This window comes from Rhinolophus sinicus, chromosome 1 (assembly GCF_057876585.1).
Source record: "Rhinolophus sinicus isolate RSI-liver-muscle chromosome 1, RSI-T2T, whole genome shotgun sequence".
Lineage (NCBI taxonomy): Eukaryota > Metazoa > Chordata > Mammalia > Chiroptera > Rhinolophidae > Rhinolophus > Rhinolophus sinicus.
Genome location: NC_142501.1, coordinates 70,107,482 through 70,127,736, shown reverse-complemented (window position 1 = coordinate 70,127,736; position 20,255 = coordinate 70,107,482). Strand labels below are relative to the sequence as shown.

Here is a 20,255-nt window from a genome sequence, read left to right as displayed (position 1 = left end):
TTATGATGGCAAGGAATTACCAAAGTTATTGGGTGGTGGGGAAAAAGTAATGATGATATAAAAACTGGATGATTAAATGGCATTGCAATAACCTGAATAACTACATATAGAAAGAATGAAGCAGGAATGTAGTCTCATTTAGCTAGAGAATTTGAGATTTAATTAAAATAAGTTATAATTTTTAAAAATTGTGTCCTAATTTTTATGGAAATAAGATTTTCTCTACAGAATTCACACACTTTAGGCGTGCTCGAGGATTTTATCTCAAGATTCAATACTAGCAGTTTTTCTTTCTAGTTGATATGTCTTAAGAAACTGGCAACCAACCAACAATGTGGTGCTAATAGACAAATGTGAAAACTCAGCTTGCAACACAGAAACATTATGTGGTGTAATTAGTGTGGGGTGTGATTCATTTACACGGTGGGCACCACATGGAAGATAAGCCAGGAGGGAAATGCAGTGTGTGAAGATTGGCACAAGCACAACCAAGGAGAACGGGAGCGGGGGAGGAGGGAGTATTTAAAATGGAGTTAATTATACACTGAATTAATCTAAAAATTGGTTCATGGATATCTTGGTTTGTTTATGACAGGGTTATTTTGTTAACATGATACTAATGGTTTTTCTCAAATTTTATCCTCTACTTTCTTGCAAACCCACGTCCCAGTGCTTTAGCAATGGATAACCATATACTATACACTTTGCAAGAGTTCAAAAAGCTTTGATAACAAACCTGTAATATTTTATAAGATCCAATGTATAACAAAGATTTATCAGTGCTATCCTTATAACGAATTTGACATTTGACCAAATTCACACATACAAAGGAAAGAGGAAGGGAAGGGATTGGAATTTACTGAATAGCTCCAATATTATGGCATACACATGTGCTGTATATGCTGTGCCATACACATGTACCTGGAACATGTATGCATATATAAGAAAGAAGTCTAATGGAAGTACTTGAGTCATATTTTAAAATTCTAGCTGATTAATCCAATAATTCATTTGTATTTATATATTTATGTTCGGACTCATTCAGTCTATAGCCCTAAAGCAGCAAATAATACATTTTGATCTAAGTTTTGCATTTTGTGTTTCAATTTATACAAAAACATGTACATTACATATGTAGGAGGTCTGACAACTAAGTTCACAAACTTGTTGCTAACCTTTTTTGATATCAGAGGGATTATTGATTATGATGTTGTACAACTGGACCAACAACCAATTTTACTATTTGGAAGTGCTGAAAAGGCTGCGTGAAAAAGTCAGATGACCTGAACATTTTGGCAACAATTCATGGCTCTTGCCTCACAACAGCACTGTCTGTGAGGGAGGTTTTAGCCAGTAAACAAATAACTGTATTGGAACACCCTCCATACTCACCTGATCTGCCCCCCAATGACTAGGGTGGACTAGGCGCTGGCATTGGTGCATAGCTCCCCAAGGGGAGTACTTGGAAGGTGACTGTAGTAATATTCAGCAATGAGGTATGTAACACTTTTTCTTGAATGCATTCGCGAACTTAATTGTCCGACCTCGTACATAACAGTGTCATTATTTACACAATATATGTGAATCAGGAAAAAAATTCATCTACCCCTTTAACACATGTTCTGCTTTATTACATAGTTTCCCAGGCAGTCACTGAATATGCCAGATAGTGAAAATGACCCTTCGGCCACTTCGATTCTATGGAGCATGCTCTTGGCCTCTTGATGAGATAGCAAGCCAGCCTGAACACATGAAGTAAAACTCTTAAGTCTTCCTCAAAGGCAAACTATGGATTTGAATATGAATGTGCTATTTACACAATAGTAGGTCAGACTATCTTGCAAGAAGATTCATTTCTTAAATCACTATTTTGGTACACAAAATACTGCACTCAGAGAGCCTGAGGTGACTCACATGAATTTTAGGAATAGCTTATTCATCAGAATACATCTGGCCCACTTTCCATAGTTGGCACACATTGATCTTATGCCCTGTATTCCTCCACAGCTCTTCTGGCAAAGAGGTGGGCAGAGCAGCCCTCTAACTGGTCCTAGGGTGTGAACACAGCGTCTTCCAGACCCTGTCACACTAGAGGCCATGGGGTAGATGGAAGACATTTGGCATTCCAGTTTGCTTATTTCTGCATCTCTTTGGTAGGTTTTCTGCTGTTGTTAGTTTTTATTGTCGTGCTTTCCTAAATATGCATGTGATCTTATGCTTTTATTTGAACGTGTTGTAAGTTTAGATATTTTTATAAAATAACATTTAGTAAGATGTCAGAGTTGTTTGTGTCCCCTGTTCTTCACAGCATAAAATTTCTAGATATGCTTGTTAGTTTCTCTATTAAAAAAAAACATTTTAACATTTATAAAACTCTTATGTTAGGTACCTTAGATCCTAAACATCACAAAATATACTATTTGTACTGTAAATTGCAAAACATAATATACCTTAGTGACCATATCAATGAATTGGATTAGCTATTGTCCTTAGATGAGATCTGTATTTTCACATTAAAACTGTACATGGGATGTCTGGTGCATGGGATCTATATTCTTCCACAACCGTGTTGTGTGTTAGGTTCAAGAGGCAGCAAAATGACTGCGGAGAAGGATTGCTGAATGGACATTAGTACGGAAAAATGGCAAGGGCCTCTGAGGTTCCACATGGTGGGGCTTCCATTAGTTTAAAATTAAGGAAATAGTGTACTGTCTCATGGAGAAATATTGTTCAAATTGCTAGAGCCATGGAATTCAAGGAAATTGCCAGTTTCAGTTTCTAGAATGCAGTTCTGGGGATGGAACCATGGCACAATATAAGTATCTCTACTTACTGGTCCTGAAGCTGGTGGGGGTCATTCAAATCTCAAATGAGTTTTCAGAATTCATAAATATACTGATTCCTTTTTGATCTACTAACTGTTGAAATAAGAATATGCTATATCCAAAGGCAGCACATTGGGTTTTCTGCTTACAAGGATGATTGCTTACAGAGAACGAGATTGAAATTTCCTCAGCCCCTAATTATTTATGAAAGGGAGTTATCAGCACTACAAGTTAAACCCCCATCCCACCTAACAAGAGTGGCCCCCAATCCTACCGTGGACTAGATAATGACAGTATAGGAAAGCCTCAGGCCACAGTTGTTAAACTAGAAATGTCAGAGCCAGCAGCTGTGTCCTGATGGAATGCATCCCTCCTGCCACTTGGAGCCTCTATTGTGAAGTTAGCTGCTTTGTACATAACAGAGTAAAAGTCACAACTCAGTTTCAGTTCTGAAATTTCACCTTTCATTATAGGGATAGGTTGGAATATGTCCAATGGAAATTAAATCAAGTGTAAAAAATGAAATATGTAAGTGAAATATGTAAAACCAAATGGCCAGTATATGATAAATTCAATTAAATGTCCATTTAAAAGATGTCTGTTTGTTTTTTCCCCATGACCTGGGTATTACTGAAACAAGGAAAATAGGAAAGACACAAAGAGTTAGAGGCTAGAAAAAGAGGAAAAAGGGACAAGAGAGAATCAGGGAGAGGGGGGGAAGGGGAAGAAGACAGGAGAGAAGCTGGGAGAAGGCAGGCAGCAATAAGGAAGAGAGAGAGGAGGGAAGAGATTTTTCACTTCCGCACTCACTTCAACCGCTGCGCAGGTCGTGACTAAATGAGTCTTTCACTCCCAAGTTATTGAATGTAAAATCATGAAATTAAAAGGACTTCATTTAAATACAGAGTAAATGGGAAGCAATCATTAATTTAATGACCTTTCTGCTTCGTATGGATATGAAAAAAGCCCTTCCCATTTAGCTTCTTTTATTAAAAAATATAGTGAAACATGTGCTGGGGCTTTCAAAACTAAATCCTTCAGGGTTGGGAACACATGTAGCAGGGATAAAAATTGAATTTCAAATAATTACAATGAGAGACTTAGCTTAGCTTAGCTCATGGTGTGAAAGAATCCAAGTTAGTGCATGGGGAACGATCATACAAAATTGAGCAATAGCAGAAGATATTAGGGATGGTGCCAGGGTGGGTGCTTCTGGAGGACTGCTGGCTCAATGTGATTAGCTCTGTGTCACAGCATCGGGCATTCATTCCGTCAGTGAACACCAAGGGAACCGTGGCTCAGTGACAAATCTCAGCTAGATTTTATAATGGAGGAGAGCAGGAGGTGAAAAAGAGATAGATGTTTGGAGCCCCACTCATCATTTAAAAGTGTCTATATTTTGTTCCTTCCTACTACTTACTTACCCTTTCCCATTTCACACCTCTCTCTACTAGAGATGTAGGTAGTCAAAACAGTAGCTGGTTCCCAGAGAAATAAACCAGAGAAAAAAAGGAAATATTAGATACTCCACAAAATGGACACTCGTGCTAAAAATGAAGTTTATTTTCATTAATGAAATTCTTTAGTGATTGTACCAAGCAGAATTTTAAAACAAATTATTAATCTCAATATATATTGTCAGATACACTCCCTTCCAACATATGAATTCATTCCATTCAACAGACTGGATAGCATGAAGCATTATTACCACATCTAGTTATCCATTCTCTGTATGGACCCAAGCACAAAGGAGTGAGACTCAGGTTCTGTACCTCAACCTCAACCTTGGTCTTCTGTATCCAAATACTCAAGTCATTGTGACGGGATAATTTTGTTGTTTCGAGGATCCTAAACTGGGTTCACAGAATCAGCTGATGAGCAGTTAATTGTACCCAAGATATCTGGACTGGATTCTGAATCCCCCAGTTTGAGAATCTTTATATTCAAACACTTCTCCCAGGCATTTAATGTTTAATATGTTAAAATTACCTTAATAATGAATTGAGTAAAGACTTTAGCATGTGTGTGTGTGTGTGTGTGTGTGTGTGTGTGTGTGTGTGTTAAAGAAATGGGTATGAATCTATTGGAAAGAAATGGTTGAAGTAAATGTATAATTTCATATGTTTATAAAAGAAAAGCATTAGAACTCATCTTAAAATATTTACCTCTTTGAGTTCACCTTCAGTATTGAGAAATTCTGTAACTCCACTGATAAGTTTGGAATTCATAAATAATGCCTCTCCATACCTCAAAAGATAAAAAAAAAAAAGTTTTAATGTTAATACAGGCAGTAATTTAAGAAATAATACAATAAAGATTTTTCGGAATCTTTTGCAAAGGTTCCATTTGACCGGTGCAGTCTCAATGCCATTAAGATCTCGGAGCATTCAAAATCATTCCTCTAAGGGAGTCAGAGAAGTGCCAAAGAGCTGTGTCTGTGAGATACCAGTACAGACCACCTGATTTGGCTCACGATTTCTAAGAGAGGTCTAAATTGTAGTAAGTTAAAAACAAAAACGAAACAAAACAAAAAACCTTCTAAAAGTAGATTTAGGAATTGCTGTTATATTCCCAATCTGAGACCTGAGGAGGAATTATTTTTAAAACTTTTCAACTTTAAAGTTACCTAGCTCATTATAAGGGAACATAATCCCAACAAAGGAAACAGGACTGCAAGACAAATTTGGGCATTGTCAGATGTCACACAGATTCTTTGGTCTGGTCAGTCGTAATTGACATTGGCAGTCTCTTTTTCATGCTTAGAAACAGCCAAATTTCTTAAAAATGCTTCTAAAAATATTAGCTTTTTTTTTTTTAATGTGGGTAGTAAAATAAAATATCAAGTTGTTGACTTGAATTGCATAATCCTTCTACTACAAGCATAATTCCTTGACTCACGGACCAAGGTAAGGAACAATTTGTGTCTGTGAGTTAGAAAGATTTCTCATTTAATTGACTTGTCTCCACTGTGCTAACGATACCTATCACAGGCTATCATACTCTTAGAATTAAGAAAAGTACACCAACAAAAAGATTTAGAGTTTTTGGAAGCAGAGGTCCAGCCACTGTTACAGTAAGTTTTGTAATATTGCTGTTACTTGTGGGACCTTAAGTAATTTAGTTTTTGAAGCCTCAGTTTCCTCCTCTGTAAAATGAGGGAACTAAACTGGATGACTGTCATAATTTGTTATAATTCTAACGTTTAACTATTCCATGGGAAAATGTTAGCTAAATAAAATAAACAGGCATTCAATAATAATATAAGTAATCATTAGTAATCCCTCTGTGGTTACAGATATGGCTTACTGTCTAGGAATGAAAATAATTCCTAGAGTGTTTTGCTTATACTTTGCTTACACTCATGTGAGGATGAATAAGGCACAATTCCTTCCTTGAAGGTATTATACTATCTAGAATTGTAAGCAGATAATTTCCATTTATTGTGATTAAATGTGCTGATCATACAATTACACACCTTGTTCAGAGAAGGTCTCTGTAGCTGTGGGATCTTGGGAAACGATTCAGGGAGATGGTGGCATATAGATTGAGTAGGGAGTAGTTCTGAACATCAAGGAAGAAAGTAAATTCTGGCAGAGGACCAACGTAAACAAAGGGAAGGAGGTCTGAAACAACATGGTGTGTGCAGACAACTACAAGCATTTGGTATTAAGAATGTATGAATTGTGAAGCAAGGGATAGCAGAATAAAACACTGAGGGGTCAGTCAGAGGACTTAAGGAGCTTAGATTGTCAGTGTGGCACAGAATCATTGAAGTTTTTACTTCAGGGGAATGGCACTTTTTTTTCAGAGTGATTCTTGGAACAAAGGGAAAAGGGGTGTGTGTGTGTGTGTGTGTGTGTGTGTGTGTGTGTGTGTTGGACATAATTATAGAGGCAGGGAGACAGAGGCTATTGTTAAGTGTAGTAGTAAGAGGGAAGAACCTGCACTAGGGGCAGTGGTAGCAGGAAAGAGGAATAATTCAAGAAACATTTAGGAACTGTTAAATTGACAAGACCTCAAGCCTAATTAATTGTTGCATATAGCAAGGGAAAAGAAAAGCCATATGTAGATTTTCAGATGTCTGGGTTGAACAATTGGTGAATAGTCATATTGTTTGCTGAGAAAAGGAAGACAAGAGAAAAATGATAGGTTTAGCTTTGCAGGTACACCTCAGTAAGGGATCACCACAGGTCACGATCTATTATAGGGTGATGCACAGGTTAAATGTCTGAGTTAGAGATACAGATTTAAGAATGATTGAAACCATCGGAATATATGGCAAATGAGAATCTGCAGGGCAGGAAGTAAGGAGAGCCGAGGACCGCACCCCCATGACCTCAAATGTTCAAGGATTGACGGAGGAGTAGGAGTAGATAAAGACAATTCTGTTTGTCAAGATAAACACAGCCCTATCTGCAGATATGCTAAAACCTCAACCTTTCTACCTTTTGATTAGAGATCATGAACTCTGAGACAAAACAGGCATATCAGGAACTAAACCTCTCTTGGTAGGTACTAAACTATATATACATTACATTGAACTCTGACCTATAAAATCACTCCCTAAAGAAACTCAGTGTGTTCGTAAATATTTAATATTCTTTATAATGAGCATAACGAGCTTGTATACATTAATTTCATCTTGTGTCTGACTATTCACTATGTTATGTGCATGACAACAAAGCATGTTCTAATCTTCCAATCATTCCAATTTCTGAGTTGAAAATACGAAAAAGCCAATGTACTTCCTAGGAATATCAGTGCTTTCTGACAATAAAATATCTGTAGCTAGAAATGGGTTTTAATATGACACATCCATTCAAATTGAACTCTTTATATGAGGGCAACTGATAAAGTGTACGCTTTAAAAATAAAGTTTATATTTCCATTTTTTAAGAGACAGAACAGTAGGTCTGCACACTATTTGGGGACATTTAATTTGAGAATGTGCAGCATTTACATGCTCTATAATAAATTTAATTTTAAAATGCCATTGAGATTATCAGAGCACTAAATTAACATTTATTATAATATATTTAAATATATCATAAAATATTTCCTATAATTGAGGCTGAAGGATTCTCACCATGAAACAAGATGTCTCAGGAATGAATTCAACTGCCAACTAGAAGTATACAATGATTTGAATATTCCTTCCTATATCATGGTTTTACTTTAGGTATTTTATGATTTTATAGTCAAAAGAAATTTAAAACAATTCTACAGAAGTAATTAAAGTTGTGTTGTTATAATGCCAGTATATCTGATTTATAAATATATTTTTTTATAATGCGTTCAGGACATAGGTGTTTTATGATACAATTTCTTCACCCTTGGAGAGTTTGATAGATTTTTCCAGGGACGTTGCATTGCTAAAACTTTCACTCCTTATATTTCCATATATAATTAGTTATCAATTTTAATAAATGAATAATTTTATAAAATTGTTAAAATAATTCTGACTTTCACAGGAGTGGCAACACCCATCTTGGTTGAGTATTTTAAAATCTAATTCTATTATGTGGACCTTTATTCGAACACAAAAAGTTGGGCTTTTATCTCTCGTATGTCACCTTTAATTTACTCACTCAAGTAGAAATGACTGAACTCTTATATCTACCTGGTATTTAATATCTTCCACTTATCTCTGAAAAACTTCCAGGCCAGGTCCCGGCCATGTGGATTTCGTGCTACATGGATTATCACATCGATTGCATCTTGATCCAGCACCACCTCAGAATTCAGTGACAGATTCAGAAGCCTTTAAGGATAGAATTGTGGGAAAATTTTTACTCAAACAACTTAAACATTTGTATAAAATTACATGATTTAATTTATCATATTCCTCAAGAGACTAGTCCAGTGTAAACTTTATTAATGCAAATTGATCAATAGAATAATTTTCTGGTTATTAAAGAAGATCAAATTCATAGTATGTTAATATATTAGTTACATTCTGAAATAAATCTTGTGCATGAAGAAGTCACAATTCTGGTTTGATGATGCAAACATACTTTAAAAATTATTTAAAGTAAACACTTCCTTTTATATTGACATATTGTCTAACATGTGTGAATAAAAGTATATAACAAATGAGTTAGAAACAAAGTTGCATCTTCCAAGTCACCTAGCTTTAGTCATGTTCACAGATCAATTTTCCTTAGCTCTAGGCAGATATATTTCATAGTAACTAGCATATATTCAAGGAAATAAAATCAACTTCAGAACAGTTTGATAAACAGAGAATATTTTCATTACACAAGTAAATTTAGAACATTAATTGACCCACCTATTTAATAAATTCCTGTCATCACTGCAAGTTAAGGCTTCCAATAATATTTTCTTCTCAGAAACTGCCGTGGTGGAGTGGAATTTCATCCATATGAACTCCCAGACATCTTCATCTAGCAGTGAAACTCCTGTACAGTACACGATGTCTCTAACATTTAGTGGTATTCTAAAGAAGCAACCCATGGTGATGTTCTGTTAATTAAAAGCTCCATAGTATTTAAAATAAAGACAGACGTTTTACTACAGTCAGTTTTTAAAAGATGATTTTGTTAATTAGATTTTACCTGAAAGAGAATAATACTATATAGTAACAATACTCAAAAATATTGGTGACTGAATGAATAAAATAATGTATTCTATTTAAAACTAGTTTTGAATGCAGCATTTGTTTTCACTCTCAAAACTATGTATATATTTAAACAAACAAAAAAAGGAACATAAGAACTTAAGAAACCAATAAAAATAGGGTGCTTTATATTTTCACCAACATGAATATACTTATCAACCAAAGACTTTGCTCTCACAGTGATAAACCCAAGAATGACAAGAAAGCACTGGTTGAAAAGACTAATTCGGGTAAAACAGAAACATTTTCTCCTAAATTCTTGGAAATTTTTTTCTAAAATTATTTTCCTCAAATAGTTCTCTAAATTTTCGAGCCTAAAAAATTATTACACAGATAATAAACAAATAAAATATAAATAGCAAATTTTGAGAAAGCAAAAAGTTCTTTTTCCCTATGTTTATAAAGGTGACTATAAAAATAGACTAGATTTTGACTTTGATTCCAAAATAAATGTTACAGTAGGAAACTGTTAGTGGACTTAAACAGTCTTGGCTATTTATAAGATGTAAATTCTCATGTGTACTTTGCCATAGCAAATTTTTACTAAACATTGTTCTTTCAAGTTTCAGTCTATACCCATTTAAAAAACTTAATTTTCCAAAAGAACACTCCAATACTTAAAAAAAGTTAAAAATGTATTTCTGCTTTGTGCAATATTCAGTAATCTATTATTAAAATTTCTCATCTATAATTTGAATGTGGCTAATAATAAGAGACGCTTTCTCTGGATAACAAGATAAATCAATCCCTTGTGAAGATTTAGGACTCTGATGGTTAAAACATTGCTATCGTTAAAGGAGTATTTGGAAAACTGGAGAAACTGTCAAATAATTATCAGTAAGATGATCGTCATTTTGTTCTGTTAAGCAGCTAAGTAGGGCTGCAATCAGGATACAGAGGACTGTGCAGGGTACCGTTTGTGTAGAGTTGTTAGACGTTTCATACAAATTCATGGTTCCCAGAAATGGCTAAAACTGTGTTATTCTGTCTTTTCTTGCAAGAAATTAAAGTGTTTGGAGAAAAATTACTTTAACTTTGCTAACTGAAACCTTTTCTCTCTGTGGTATTAGAAGGCAAGCATTTTTGTTTGTTTGTTTCATTTGTTAAGGAAACAAAAGGAATACAGACATCAGAAGACACCAGCAAAGAGTTGCACGTCTTTCTGCTGTCTTCCCTCTTCACCCAGGAGCCCCATGAAAAAAGTACCAACAATAGTTTCCCTAGGTTGGTGAAACCTTCTCTCTGTTCTGTATATGACTGTTGGCCACACAGTACATTTGACATCACTAAGGAAAACATTGCCACCACATTTGAAAGAATGTGTGACTCCTGCTAGACACAACATAAGATTACAAAGATGCCTCCATGTGTACTAACTGCAATAAGAAAGCTAAACAATCTAGAAAAGAGGATGAGTCTTTGCTTCCAAAAATTACAGGCTACAGAGCACAACACTGTCTTATTGTCATGACTTTAGCCAAGAGATCAATATAAAAATACACAAGGTATAATAACAATATGTCTATTATAATCATCAACTCTTCGATCATTGCATATTTTCTTAATGTTAGACATAATAGTTACAGGTTACTTTCTAAGCGAAATTCATTAAGTTGTTAATATACCAAAGAGAGTACAGAATAGGGTCCACTGAATTAGGTTTGTTACTGTCTATAAAACCAGTCCCCATTAGCAATGGTTTCAAGTAGAAAAAACAGACAGAAATATAGAAGAGGGAAAAAAAATAAAAGGGTAAAGCAGGTATTAAACTATGTTCCGTAGAACTAACTTAAATGCCATATACTATAATCAGTAGCATCAGTCAATATTTTTGTTATTCAGTGATTGCTACTGGTAGATGCTGACCTGTGTAAGACGCATACACAAACAACTAAATGGATTGGCCTGGCGAAAGCCCTGGACACTGGCTAAAGGGGCATCACAGATAAAAAATAACAGTTTTATGCAATACTATGTTTCAGGGTACCCGTCTTATTTTATTTAGTCTATATAATAAGATCATGATGTGTCTATTTTAAACTTACTTTTGCAAGACAGGGACCTCTGTTCAAAGGGAGGGTACTATGCACAATAACTGCTACCCAGTAAGGTGAGAACTAGGATGAGCTGCACATGTAAGGCATTCTTATTCTTATTAGCCTAGAGATGGCTAATGACAATGAAAATAAGGTATATTTATTTCTATTATTAGTAATACTCAAATAATTGTCACTGAATTCTGATTTTTGTTGTTCAATCAAATGCCATCTGATAAAAAGTAAAAACAAGAAAAAGTTTTTTAAAAAAATATACTCTGTCCTTTAAGAGGGTATTATCACCAAGCCCTGGACCTAACCAGTGGGCTGCAAAGTAATATCAATGCATCTAACCTATAATTCTCTTAGTGCTGAACTGGCCACAGATGTCACCTCTAACCTCTTTTTAAATTATATATATATATATATATATATATATATATATATATATATATATATATATATATAATCCACGGAATAATCAGTCATCTTTGAGACATATTCAATATTGACAAGACTGTTTTTCCAACCATAAGTATTCATTCTGTTCGCTGAAGTGATCTTTGTTAAAACGCAGCCACTGGGTAACCGAAAGGACATAGGCTAGCAGAGTATTTAAGGAGCTGCTGTGTGGCCAGCTGGTAATCCACAGAGGAAGCAGAAGAAATCTTGAATGGAGACCCAGCATGAAATGGCAGACAGACCACCCTGAAGGAAACTCACAAAAGTTCTCCTGGGCAAAGGAGACCTTTGAAAGTAAAGTTGCCCAGACCAGTGGCAGATTCCGTATCTGAAGCTGAAGCTACAAACCGAGAGAAAGACCGCATCATTTGGACGTGCTCTGCAAAAAACTGCAGGTCAGCATCCAGGCTTGTCAGCAGCTGTCCCTCTGTGCATAGCAGATGTGTCAAATGTGATTACTATGAAAATGGGACTCACATATGTCTATACATCTAAAGCCTGTTGATGGTCCACTGAAAAATAGCCCCCAGTCTTAGCTACAAATCCACAAAATCTCAGGAAAGAAATAACTCTATTAGCAGATGCTAGGAGGTACGCACTGCTTAAGGTTCCTAAGCCTCCTTAAAAGAGCATGAACAGAGCTGATTAGATGGAGAATACCGCTCTGATTTTTCCAGCATCTCTTCCCACCCATCAATTCCTCATCTTCCTCACCCACGTACCAGATAAAGAGTCAATGTATAGTTCACAAGATGATTTGTACTCATCACCGTAAATAAAACAAGACTGGAAAGCGCTGAATCTGCCAAGAACCTTTGGTCCCCAATAATTTCCATTGTTAATGAACTCCCCTCCCCCACCTTTGTGGCTACATTTGTCAAGATATTCTAATAACATTTTAGCAAAATAATTGCTCTGGGGAGAGTTTAAGATCTCAGTGTATAAACCGAAGTCATTAGGAACAAATGAAAAAGCTCATTTGTTTGTAAAGCATGAGTTGGTAAACCCACAGATCCCATAGTTATGAACAGTACAAATGAGTCCTGTGAGATTCTTGATGTCAGGATTACAGGGAGAGAGGGCCTCTTCTCATGAACATAGAAATTATTTATGAAAATGTGAATATCCCCACAGTCATTTCTCTTTAACTGCTCCTCAGAAGTAAATATTTTAATGGGATTTTATCATCTGGGAAAGAAAGCCGTGCTAGTTTTTCTCTAGGTGTGGTATACACCATAAACGTGAGCGGGAGCTAGTCTCTCCTAGCTGCCTTCATCTGAGATGAATGGGGTAATGTTTAGCCAAAAGGAAGTGCCTTAATTTTACTAGGGTACTAACATTGCAGAAATTATTACCTAATTAGTGTAACTTGTACTATACTATATATTTTTTAATTCTATTCTCCATTTAAATAAGATCATGACATGAGTTCATTTGTATGATACAAGTTTTAAAGCATAAAAGTTCAGTACATCATTGTGAAGTAATTTAATGTTGTATTTTGTTGGTGTTTACCTTTTTTTTCACCTTGCCTAAAGCAAATGCCTAAAAACTATAAGTTTGGGGAGGAGCCAAAAAATTAAGCAGGTAGAAAAATAAAGGCATGCATCTTTTAGGAATAATTTTTACTGAATTTGATAACAATGATGGTGAAATGGACCTAACACTTTAAATCATAGTAAATTGGTACTTTAGTTATTAAATGGAAAATTGTGAAGTCGATTGATAAATTACGAAAAATAATGAGGAAAATTTCCTAAGATTTTGCTGTGAAAGTTTTCATTGCTGCATTGTTTCTTAAGGTAAAAAAATCAGGATTCATCTAAAATAATAATAAGGGGTTGGTTTAAGATAAAAATAGCAACTAAGAATGATATCATAGATTAATATTTAATGATGTGGTAAATATATTATTTAACATGATGAGCTATATTAAGGACAGAGAATATGATGAGACATATAAGAACAGAGTATACTACATATATAATATAACTGTGTTATGTTTGAAAAACCATAATGTGTATGTTAGGAAGACATAAAGGGTAAACAAGAGAATATTAACATTTGCCTTTGGATTTGGCGACCATATAATAAATAATCAGTCTTTGTTTTTTTTAAGTCATATATTTCAAATTTTATAATTTAATAACTTTTATAATTACTTTGGAAATAGGATAAGTAAATGTATAATTATATTTATAAAGGTAAGATTCTGTAATTACTAGAATAAATTATATTCCAATATAGAAAAATGCTATTAAATAAGATATAGAAATAATTCTGATGATACAGTTAATGTGTCTCCCATAGGAAACTACTACTTGACAGAGAGAAAAAAAAATCACCCAATTTTAAAATATAAATTTGGACCAGTAAGTGCCTCTAGGACTGGGCAAGTCAAGGTCATTGCTTTGGGCTTCATTTTTCATTCTAATTGGACGAGGCGATAGTACATGAGTTCTAAGGTCCCTTTCCATTCTGTTAGTACAAGATTCTTTTCATCAGTAATCGTATTAACACTGAAATGTGGTTTTAATTATTTTCAAAGACAATGAGAAAAGTTTCTCAAATCACTAGCCTCTCTAAGAGCACCTCTTTCTTTCAGGAACACTACACATGCTATTGATCTAGAGCATGGCCTACCATTTAATTAATTTTATTTAATTTGCAGTTAATTAATTCATTTAAAAGATCATTTGCCTAATCTAATTAGAAATTAAAAGAGTTTGGGTTGAGGCTTCCTCACCAACACTGCAAATCTTGTTCTGCCTTATAAGTACTAATGTTCTTACTTCTTCCAGGGCAAACAATCCATGACTTGAAAATGTCAGACTAAAAAAGAACCTGCATTTACAAAGTCTGACCATGGTCATAGTATCACCTACCCCGCCTCTCATTCTATCCCCAATTCCTTAGTCTCTTGGCTGCTGCTAAAAAAACCCATCTTGAGTAAAACTTAAAGCTGTTTAGAAGGACGATGTGATTTTGTTTGAACCTGTGTCAGTTTTCCTCATCTGGAAAATGGGGATAATAATTCCTTACAGAGTTATTACAATGATTAAATGAGATAATGTTTAGCCAGTGCTTAGTGCATATCAAGGGCTCAGTATGAGCGTTATCTAAACGCTGTGCATAGCCCAGGGCAAGGAACATAGACAATTGTCTCAATATGTGATAATGACATTCCTCCTCCTCATTATTTTTATTACTATTATTAGGATGAAGTGGCAACAAATACTTCTATCTTTCCCAAATGAGTACTAGACTAAGAATAAAGCAGAAGTGAAATGTTTAGACACTCGCTAAAAGTGAATGAGTAATGATAAAAATCATGACTGATCATACGTCTCAAGTTTAAATGCATTTTTATAATCCCACCTAAATATACTGGTACACTTGTCCATCAACTATGCCACTGATTCAATATTAAAACCCTGGCCAAAAAGAAAAAAAATAAATGTTCCTTAACTCTATCACTACATTGATTTCAAGTTTGTTTTCTTTTTCAAAATTTGTCAAAAACCTGCAAAAAATAAAAAGTTGATATTTTTACTATTTTATGCATCTAATAACATTTTGAGCTGCTTTGTACATAAATGATATTGTTTTTATTTTAAACCTTTGTTATATGATAATAAATTACCATTATATTGAATTTTAGCAAAAAATACTAAAACATACTAGGTGGCATCAATTAGATTTAAGTATAGATAAATTAGAATCTAATGGCATTGATGACATTAAAAAAGTGTATTAGAAAATGTCACACAATGTGGCATACAAAACATCTAAGTTCTTGATAGTGCAAGCCACAGGAAAACATACCCAAACATTGCAGCAAAAGAGTTACTATGTCTACAAGGCCCCTAAGGGAGAACAGAATCTCATGTGTAGTGTGCAGCCAGCAGCCAGGGTTGCTCTGTTTCTAGGGAGTACTGTCACTGGTGCCCATACAGTGGTGGTTCACTTCCATCAAAACTTAAGCATAACAAAAACGGATACTAAAACCTATGAATGAAAGAAAAGACAGTTCAAAACCAGTCTGCGTGGCCCTTTGGACCTCAAAAAATAGAGCTGGAGAAACTTGGTGGAGAATAGACCAACTGTATTTAAAATCACTGTATTCTGAAAGGGCTAAGAATCTGGGCTATCAAACCACTTAATAAAATGTAATTGCTAAAGCTCAAAAAGATGGGAAACCAAGTGACCCAGACATCAAAAAGAAGAGGACAAAAAGAAGATATCAAAGAAAAGGTAGAAAGACAGAAGAACACAAGTGAGAAATATACAGAAAAGCCAAAAAATTCAAAGATGACAACAATGATATTCATGACAAGAACCTACAAGGAAGGAAAAAAAAAAAAAGCAAACAATTAGAGGAGAAATTGTGATTTGACTTGTCTAAATTTTTTCTTTGGCCTGTATTTTAAACACATTCAACTGAAAAGCCTATCACAGTATGATTTAACATTTCACATCTCAGAGCCCTTATGACATCCATAATTAATTATACCTCAAAGAGCTCAAAAAAATCAAACTGCTTTACAACAAAAGTAAAAAATTAAGATATCTATGATGATTCACTCTAAAACAGTGAGCAGCAGGCTGCTAGTATAAATAGCTCTAAGAGCATAACATAATTGAAAACATAAGAGGCCATAAGAAAAGATGAAATACTGCCATTTGTGACAACATGAATTTATCTGAGATTATCATGCTAAGAGAAATAAGTCACAGAAACAAATCGAGAACCATATGATTTCACTCATATGGGGGATACAAAACTGAAAGCAAGAAAAGAACAAGACAAACAAACAAAAACTTATAGACACAAACAGTTTAGAGTAAGGGAAGAAGGGGAGGTAGAAGAGGGTAAGGGGGTCAAATGTATGGTGATGAAAGGAGAACTGACTCTAGGTGGTGAATACACAATGCAATAGATGATATATTACAGATTTGTATACTTGAAAGCTACATAATTTTACTTACCAATGTCACCCCAATAAATTTAATAAAAATAAAAAAGAGACATACAGTTTTCATAGAAGTTGTGAAATAGCTGATAAATTGCCCTATTTATAGATGGTTATGTTAAAGATGGGATAAATTGTTTTCTGGTCATTGCTTGCTAATTATCCATGACATCTCAGCGAATCTGCTCTATACTGATCCATGAGTATGTAAGCTCAGTGAAGACTCAGCTCTGGTCAGAGCACTGTAAATTTAACTGCCTGCTCTGATACGAAGTCTAATATATACATACGAAGTCGGAAAATTGGGTTCACAAACTTATCCTAGAAAAACTGCTACATACCTCATTGTTGAATATCACTACGGTTACCTTCAAATTACTGCCCTTGGAAATATATGCATTGATGCCAGCACCTAGTTCACCCTTCAAAGCAATTTTGGAACTCTTTTTCTGGAATGGCCATCAGAGTTGTCATTGTATTACCCTTGAGTCCTGAATGTTATCAAAGTGTTTTCCTTTCAATACTTCCTTTATCTTTCGGTAAAGAAAGAAGTCATTGGGGGCCAGATCAGGTGAGCAGGGAGGGTGTTCCAATACAGTTATTTGTTTACTGGCTAAAACCTCCCTCACAGACAGTGCCATGTGAGCTGGTGCTTTGTTGTGATGCAAGAGCCATGAATTGTTGCTGTTCAGGTCCTCTAACTTTTTCATGCAGCCTTTCCAGAACTTCCAAATAGTAAACTTGGTTAACTCTTTGTCCAGTTGGTACAAATTCATAATGAATAATCCCCCTGATGTCAAAAAAAAAGTTAGCAATATTGTTGCAACAAGTTCACAAACTTGATTATCAGACCTCAGTATTATATATATAATCTAGTGTATACAGTAGACTTCACATATATAGTCTAAAATATATATAAGACAAGATACATATATGTGTGTCTAAATCACAGTGATTAGGAATCGGTACTTTAAGTTAACTGTTAAGATGAAAGAAAATAATGGGAATGACACATTTGTTACAATAGCAAATCCATGAGCACTGTTCTCATTCAAATCATAATGCAGGCCTGAATGTTCATGAAAACTCGACTGGATAACATTGTTGCCCAGGATGATTTATAGCAACAGTCATTGTCCTTTGTATTCTTCATACAAAGGTTGAAAGTTGCATATATTGTATCCATCAAAATACTACATCTAGAAATGTGAGTGCCTGTGCAAATGTGGTTTACCTTCATTGCTAATGCAAGGTCAAGGTTACTCATGTTAAAAAAGCTTTCTCCAGACTGAGAAGAACCTCTGTGACAATTTAGTTACTTTTTTAAATGTAACCACTGAGCTTTCATGAGTAGATCAGTAATATAATTCTAACTTAAAAGTCCCCCAACTAAAAATAGATTTTATTTTGGCCAAAGTAAATTTTACTCTTTACCTGTGTGTCTGTTTGTGTGTGCATGTGTATGTTTCTGTGCTTTAACCAACATGCAATTCTGCAGGATTTCATAGCTTTAATTGATAGGTTCACTACAAGAAAATGCTGTGCTTTTTAAAAATAGAGAAGTATTCTTATTCATATCAAATCCTACATGTTTCTGTGGCTTCACTGAAATGTACTTTGACCTACTGCATTGTGAAAAAGCAGTGAAATGCATGATTAACTCTCTCTCTCTCCATATATTTAATATATCACAGAAAAAAAGAATATATATATATATATATATATATATATATATATATATATATATATATCACATATATATGTTTTAAAGAATAAGGATAGATATAATTTAATCTGGTAATTTAACTTGATAATTGAAAACAGTTTTGAAGACTCTAGCATATTATATAAGGTAACAAAAAATTATTAAGAAAGAGATAAAACAACAATCTGGGTTCTAGAGAAAAGGGGAATGGCAAGAGTGGATGAAAAATTTACAAAATGAGCAAAAAAGGCATATTTTGCATTGGAGATGATATAACTTGGGAAAACAAATGCTGTTATTTCAAGAAATTACAAATCATCAAAGTTCTTTCTCACTTTCAAATATTTTAAGATATATATATACATATCACAAAACAATATTTGGTGCTTATGGGACATTTTTCATCAATATTATCACAATGTTAAGTAAATAGTATCACACTATCATTAGAAAGAAGACTAATGAAATATTTTCAGTATCATTTTGAGATAGAAGAATTATATGTAAAGAATGAGTCCTAAATCTTAATAATAAGAAAGAAAAATAAACAGAAAGGAAATGTTGATCTTAGGGAACATATCTCAGTGCTGTTAGCAAGGCTTATATTATTATTTTGAGAAAATGTGGAGGAAATTTCTTCTTTAAAGTGGTTGGTGGTAGTTTTAAAAACCTTATACTCGATTAATCTAAATCCATCCAGTATAACCTACTTTCTGTAAGTAGAAATGTTTTAGAAGTTGCAAATATTTTTGTTGGTGCTTCAACTCTGGCTTAGTAAATAATAATGATTACTATTTAAGTTTAATCAGCATTGCTCCCTAAGTGAAATCTATATTCACTTAGCACTTGTATTGTGAAAAATAGGCAGTTAAAATAGAGCTATTCTATAACTAATCAATAGGCATATCTTTTGATAGATGACACAAAAGTTCAATTGTGTTATCCCTGAAATTGGTATAATATTAGGCAAAAAAAAATACTAGCATGGTAGGAAAATTACTATTGGCAGAAATGGGGGAAAAGCCAATTACATTTAAAAGAAAAAAATTTAAATTAAATCAAGTCACTTTCAAAAGCATACTTCTGTAAAAATGAAAATACCTTGAAAAATACTATTGACTATTTGCCTCTATGCACAGTTAGCAATATATTTTTTTTTAAGTAAAATATCAGGAAAAAAGCCAAAAGTGTTGGAACAAGGAAAATAAGTATATGATTATTTCTGCATTTAAATTAGAATATAAAATCATTAATGCATTTAAATTACAAACTAAATGTACTATACAGAAATGAATAGAACCATGCACTTACTGGAGTTATATTAGCTCTTGAGGCAATTAAAGTCTCTGCTACACCCAACAGTAAATTAAAAATACATTCAGGTTAGTTAGGACATTCAGTCAAATATTTATCCCATAGTGGGCTGAACTGAGCAAGCACATATTAAAGTCTCCAAATGGCAAGGAAAAGTGATATTTTCAGCATGATTTCTGAGAAGTTTAGGGAAAAGAGAAATAATAAAGTCCTTTTCTCTATGCCGCTACTTAAGTAGTCTTAATATATGACCTCTACTTATACAAATATTAAGTCAGGTAGTGATTGTTGGTTACAAAAAAG

General features: G+C 34.1%; 1 protein-coding gene across 2 annotated transcripts in view; it reads right to left on the bottom strand.

Moving 5' to 3' along the window:
• The window catches only part of TRHDE (thyrotropin releasing hormone degrading enzyme), a 364,858-nt gene that overhangs the window by 6,748 nt on the left and 337,855 nt on the right, over window positions 1-20,255 (bottom strand). For both annotated transcript variants that reach the window (XM_019748962.3, XM_019748963.3), the window contains 3 exons: window positions 9,115-9,282; window positions 8,446-8,586; window positions 4,991-5,072 (listed from right to left, as the gene is read on the bottom strand). In XM_019748962.3, the coding sequence (XP_019604521.2) occupies window positions 4,991-5,072; window positions 8,446-8,586; window positions 9,115-9,282 (391 nt within the window). The remainder of the gene's footprint in view (window positions 1-4,990; window positions 5,073-8,445; window positions 8,587-9,114; window positions 9,283-20,255) is intronic.